At 39.4% G+C, this 6,670-nt stretch overlaps 1 protein-coding gene across 1 annotated transcript; it reads left to right on the top strand.

The window, feature by feature from the left end:
* The first annotated feature begins 287 nt into the window (after window positions 1-287).
* Window positions 288-1,142, top strand: LOC115217275. Its single transcript, XM_029786916.1, has one exon. It carries the CDS (start codon window positions 288-290, stop codon window positions 1,140-1,142), a length of 855 nt encoding a protein of 284 aa, XP_029642776.1.
* Window positions 1,143-6,670: the final 5,528 nt, after the last annotated feature.

Below are 6,670 nucleotides of genomic sequence, written 5' to 3'. Positions count from 1 at the left end.
ATGGCTGCACCAGGCTCCAATCTGATCTGGCAGAGTTTCTACAGCTGGATGCCCTTCATAACACCAACCACTCAGAGAGTGCTGAGGTGGAGGACGCGGCCTGGCTTTGGAAAGCAGATGACTTTAACCACATCAATGTTACCGAATTAGACGCGGTGCTGAAAGGGGTGAACTTGGCCCTGAAATGGGGGCTGCGCTCAATTGAAATCCGGACAGATTCGGCCCCGGTGCTTGGCTGGGTAGGACCGGGGATTACCGGTGAGAGGAGAGTTCGGATGAAAGGTGCCATGGAGATATTGGTGAAGCGCTGTCTAGGAGTTCTAGGAGAATTGATTGCCGAGTTCGGACTGAAGTTGAACGTGGTTTCCGCGCCTTTGGAGAGAAACAGGGCAGACGCACTGACCAGGGTGAAAAGGGTGTGGTTGGAGGAACCGGAGGAGGCCCGGAAAGGGATCGCTGCGGCATGTCGGTTGGATGACTCCGAACTGAAGAGACTACATTCTATGCATCACTTGGGTGTGGACAGGACCCTATATCTCTCGAAAAAAGTGGTCAGGAGCTGCGACAGGTGTCAGTCCATTGACCCTACTCCGTGTGGGCATGAGCAAGGAAATCTTTTGGTGGAGCGCAACTGGAAATGTCTAGTTGTGGATGTGATGCACTACCATCAGAGAATGTATCTCTCCATGGTCAACTGTGGGCCGGGCCGGCTGGCCATTTGGAGGGAGTTGAGAACGGGCATTGCTGACAAGATTGCGCAGATTTTGAACGGGATATTTTTAGAGAGGGGTCCTGTGGAAGAACTGCTAATGGACAACGGGGCGGTGTTTCATTCAGAAGCATTGAGGGATATGCTCAACTGGTGGAATGTGCGTTGCTTGTTCAGAGCAGCGTATAGGCCGAGTGGTAACGGGATCGTAGAGAGGCACCATTGGACAGTCAAGTCCATAGCGGAAAGAGGGCACATTTCACCATTGGAAGCAGTTTTCTGGTACAACATGTCTCCCCGATCTGGACAAGCTGAAGAATCTGTGCCACACAGAGCAGTATTTAAATATGAATGGAGGCATCTTAGTAAAGCGCTGGAGGGCTACGAGGAAGAGAAGGGACCCGCTTGCATGAAAATAGGGGAGGAAGTCTGACTTAAGCCACCGAAGGTGTGCTGTACGTCTCAATGGAGTAGAGGAATGGTGACGGTAGTCAATTCCAGAAACAACGTCTCCATTGATAGAATGCCGTGACATGTCTTGGATCTTTGCAGGATTGTCGCTTCATCGGATGACGATTGTGGAGAGGAGGAGAACGAGGTGCTTAGCCTGAGAAGATCTCGATGCGCAAGGCGCCCTCCCAGTTGTATACATAATTTTTCTTATTTCGTTTTTTCCCCACCCCTCCTTTTTTCTTTTTTTCCTTCCCCTTTTTTACTCTCTCTTCCTTTCTTTCGTTTTTTTCTCTAACTATACGATACATGTATAGAGTCATGCAACTTTACGCCCCCCTCACTTACTCATGTCTTAAGCTTTGCTTCGTAAATAAGAACAATACTTAACCATCGATGATTTTAGCTTGTGTGCGAACTAGATTGCGTATACATATGTATACATATTTATATACATATGTATACATATGTATACATATATGTATACATATGCATACATACATGAAGGCGCGTGGCTCAGTGGTTAGAGCATCCAGCTTACAATTGTGAGGTTGTGAGCTCGAATCCCGGACCGGGCTGCGTGTTGTGTTCTTGAGCAAGACACTTTATTTCACTTTGCTCCAGTTAACCCAGCTGTAGAAATGAGTTGTGATGTCACAGGTGCCAAGCTGTATCAGCTGCTGCCTTTCCCTTGGACAACATTGGTGACGTGGAGAGGGGAGGCCGGTATGCATGGGCGACTGCTGGTCTTCCATAAAACAACCTTGCCCAGACTTGTACCTCAGAGGGTAACACTCTAGGTGCAAACCCATGGTCAGTGTCTGACCGAAGGGGGTCACCACCGTCACCATGTATACATGCATTTGTGTGTATATTTTAGCTTTATATTTATACATCTGTATATGTATGGGGTTCGCACGCATCTATTCTGTGTATGTTGATATATATGTATACTTTAATATGAATATGTATTGCTGTGTTATATTTTTAATGCATTTCAATTTCCATGTATTAATTATATTTCCTTCATTAAGGTCAATATGTATTTTATTCAATGTAAGGTTTTTCCTCGAATTTTATAATTTTTATAAATATATATATATATATATATATTTTTGAGCTCATCTTTGTTTATCGCTCGAAAATTGACCGTTATTTCTAAAGGGCCAATCAAACAAGTCCATTTTTTAAAGGTGTAGCGTTTGTAATAGTCTGGATAGAATTGACATATCAGTTCCATTCTAGCCAAAACTGTCCGATGAACGGCAACAGGACACTCAGAGTAACAGATTTTGTTGAATTTTCTGCTGCTTTAAATAAAGCATATTACACTACCACTGGTATTTGAGTACTCTTTTTTCCACCTTGTTTCACATTTATGTGTTTACTCCGGTATATATATATATATATATATATATATATAGTTAATCCAAACATGAAAACACAAAGAGAAAACACAACAACGCGAGGACGTGGAACATATATAGTATTATTGGACGCTCAGGAAGGAAGGGAAGAAGGAGGGTTTAACGTTTCGAGTAGAGCTCTTTGTCAGAAACATAGCAAAAGGAAAGATCCAGAGAAGGGAAGACGGAGGAAAAAAAATCATAATTTGACACTGAATTATTGGAAGTCCACCTGAAGATTGTCGATCAAGACAAGAAACGATTGTAGTGGCGGTTTTTTTGACTATTTATTAAAATTTTATGTATTGATTAAGTCTTTCCTTGTTTGTTTTGCAAAATAGTGGTTTTGTCTCTAATAATATTTTATATATATATATATGTATATATATGTATAATATGTATATATATGTATATATATGTATATATATGTATATGTATATATATATATATATATATACATATATATACATATACGTACACATATATATACATATACACATGTACATATATATGTATGACCGTTTGTGTACCGTTGGTGATTTTTTTTCCTCCGTCTTCCCTTCTCTGGATCTTTCCTTTTGCTATGTTTCTGACAAAGAGCTCTACTCGAAACGTTAAACCCTTCTTCTTCCCTTCCTTCCTGAGCATCCAATAATACTATATTTGTTCCACGTCCTCGCGTTGTTGTGTTTTCTCTTTGTGTTTTCATGTTTGGATTAACTATATATATATATATATATATATATATATACATACATATACATACATACATATATATATATACACATATATAACGGGAAGCTTTATGAAAATAAACAAAAGACGAAGGCAGGTGGAGTACAAACAAACAATTGTATTAGTATGGCACTCAGGAATATAAATAAAACAAGTCTTTTACGTTTCGAGCCTACGCTCTTCGACAGAAAGATACACAGAAAAGAAACAAGGAGAGAAAAAAATTGCGCATATATATATATATACACATACATATATATAGGGAAAGAGAGAGGGGGAGAGAGGAGAGAGAGAGAGAGAGAGAGAGAGAGAGAGAGAGATTCTCAGATAACATATTTTTCAAGCAGAAATTTGATCCATAAAACATTTAAGTTTTTGAGAAATATTTTTAAAGAGAAATAAAATGGAAAATGATGATTAATAATAACAATAACAATATAATAATAATAATAATAATATAATAATAATAATAATAATAAAAAGTAATAATCAAAATGATTATGTGGTAAAAGGATGATGGGAAGAAAAATAATCAAATACCCAAAACTGAATAAAGGGTTGAAAATATAAATAGCATGATATTTTCAACTTTAACATGTTCATAGTTTTAAGATGCAGTTTTCCGTACTTAATCAGACAGAATTTGCAAAGGGGATTTCTAAGAGCTGGATTCTGTTCTTCTTTACTGTTCCTAAGGAAGGTCCTGTTTCCCCATGGCCAGACATGCTTTCACATGGAAATGCATGACAGTGAAACAATTTTACACTACAAGATCCCTTTAAATGAATACCACATGGCTGTGTGGTAAGTAGCTTGCTTACCAACCATACGGTTCCAGGTTCAGTCCCACTACGTGGCATGCTGGGCAAGTGTCTTCTACTATAGCCTCGAGCCGACCAAAGCCTTGTGAGTGGATTTGGTAGACGGAAACTGAAAGAAGCCGATTGTATATATGTATATATATATATGTGTATGTGTCTGTGTATATGTTTGTGTGTCGGTGTTTGTCCCCCCAACATCGCTTGACAACCGATGCTGGTGTGTTTACGTCCCTGTAACTTAGCGGTTCAGCAAAAGAGACTGATAGAATAAGTACTAGGCTTACAAAATAATAAGTCCTGGGGTCGATTTGCTCGACTAAAGGCAGTGCTCCAGCATGGCTGCAGTCGAATGACTGAAACAAGTAAAAGAGTAACGAGAGAGAGAGAGAGAGTATACCATGCAGCGATGTAGTGCTAAGATAATCGTAAAAAGAAACAGTATGGGGGGGGGGCAGAAATTAGGGGCCCCCGGTGATACAAGACAGAAACTGTTAATCACAGAGCTTTTTGAGAAGTCTTGTAACTAATGACAACAACCAATATGTCAGCACTCACGTAAATGGTATTGTGAGGAATGCAAGAGAAAAAAGAAACCCTTAAAAAGAGGATCATTATTACTATTATTATTATTATTATTATTATTATTATTATTATTATTATTATCAAAACCTGGTATTCAAGCGAGACAATTAATTAGCTGACTCACCTGCATAGAAGAGGAAGATGTTCTGCAGTAGATCAGCTGCTGAGGAAACGGTAACAACACAGCATTGGTATTAAGTTTTATATCTCTTGACAGTGTTAAGGAAAAATTCAGCGACTGATATGTGAAACTTTCAATGAAATTTGCATGTGTTTGGAGTTTGTGAAAACTCATTGAGACACTAATGAACATTCGAATTGAATTGAACTCCCACACACATACACACACACTCCTTTTTTTTTTATATATATAGAAATATATGAACAAGAATAAAAGAATATAATTAAAAAAAATAAATAAAAAGCAAACTATCTTCTGTATGCTGTTGGTGCATCTTCAGCAATGACAAAGCAAAAAATAAATTTAAAAAAATAAATAGAATAAATAAATAAATAAAAATAAAAAATGAAATATTTTTAAAAGCATTTAAAAAATGTAAAAAAAAAAAAAGCAAACAAAAGAAGCAAAATTTTTATTTTCTTGAAAGCAAAAAGCTTTTTTATTGTTTTTTTTTACAAATAAAAAAAGCTTCTGGTAAAAAATAAAAAAATAAAATAAAATAAAAAAGAGAGTCAATTCAAGATATTTTACAAGAAAAATTTTCAGTGAAATCTTTAGACCCTAGTAATTACCGTGGTTAACAATTAGTTGAGTTATTTTTAGGAAGGAATTACACAGCAAAATAAAAATATTTCTCACATTCTCTTTATTAAAAATTTAATGCTAAAATGATGTAGCATTAAATTGTGTTATTATTTTATCCTTTTTTTCTCATGCAACACATCCTCTTAGTATCAGCTTCATCATCATCACCATCATCATCACAGCCGCTGCCGCCACCACTACTACCACCACCACCACTACCATCACCACCACCACCATCACCACCACCACTACCATCACCACCACCACCACTACCACCACCACCACCGCCACCACCATCACCACTATCACCACCACCACCACCATCACCACTACCACCACCATTACCACCGCCACCACCACCACTACCACCGCCACCACCACCACCTCTACCACCACCACCACCACTACCACCTCTACCACCACCACCATCACCACTACCACCTCTACCACCACCACCACCACCACCACTACAACCGCCACCGCCACCACCACCACCTCTACCACCACCACCACCATCACCACTACCACCTCTACCACCACCACCATCACCACTACCACCTCTACCACCACCACCACCACCAACATCATCATTTGACATCTGTTTTCCATGCTGGTATGGGTTTGACAGAATTCAATGTGTCCCCCAAGACTGTATTCTGCTCCAAAGTCTACTTTGGCATGGTTTCTACAGCTGGATGCCCTTCCTAATGCCAATCCTTTAATAGTGTGTACTGAGTATTTCTTTTCCGTGCCACTGGTTCTGGTGGCGGGGTGGGGTTGTGAAATACATACAAGGGCAAGTAAAGGGAAAAGGGGAAAGACCTGTCTTAACTAAATATTAGGGGTATTTAAGAGAGCAGAGAGGTGATTTTTATACCAGGGACAAACAGAGGTGTCTTGCTGAAGAGCAGATACATGGCCACCCCATATTTATAAAAGAGTGGGTGGAAGTATCTGGGGGTGGGGGAAGAAATCAGATGGCAGTTAACAGATACTCTTTTACTCTTTACTCTTTTACTTGTTTCAGTCATTTGACTGCGGCCATGCAGGAGCACCACCTTTTTTTAGTCGAGCAAATCGACCCCAGGACTTATTCTTTGTAAGCCCAGTACTTATTCTATCGGTCTCTTTTGCCGAACCGCTAAGTGACGGGGGCGTAAACACACCAGCATCGGTTGTCAAGCAATGCTAGGGGGACAAA

Source organism: Octopus sinensis, linkage group LG11 (assembly GCF_006345805.1).
Source record: "Octopus sinensis linkage group LG11, ASM634580v1, whole genome shotgun sequence".
In the NCBI taxonomy this organism is placed as follows: domain Eukaryota; kingdom Metazoa; phylum Mollusca; class Cephalopoda; order Octopoda; family Octopodidae; genus Octopus; species Octopus sinensis.
The sequence above is the reverse complement of the archived record's forward strand: the minus strand, read 5'-3'. Positions and strand labels throughout refer to the sequence as shown.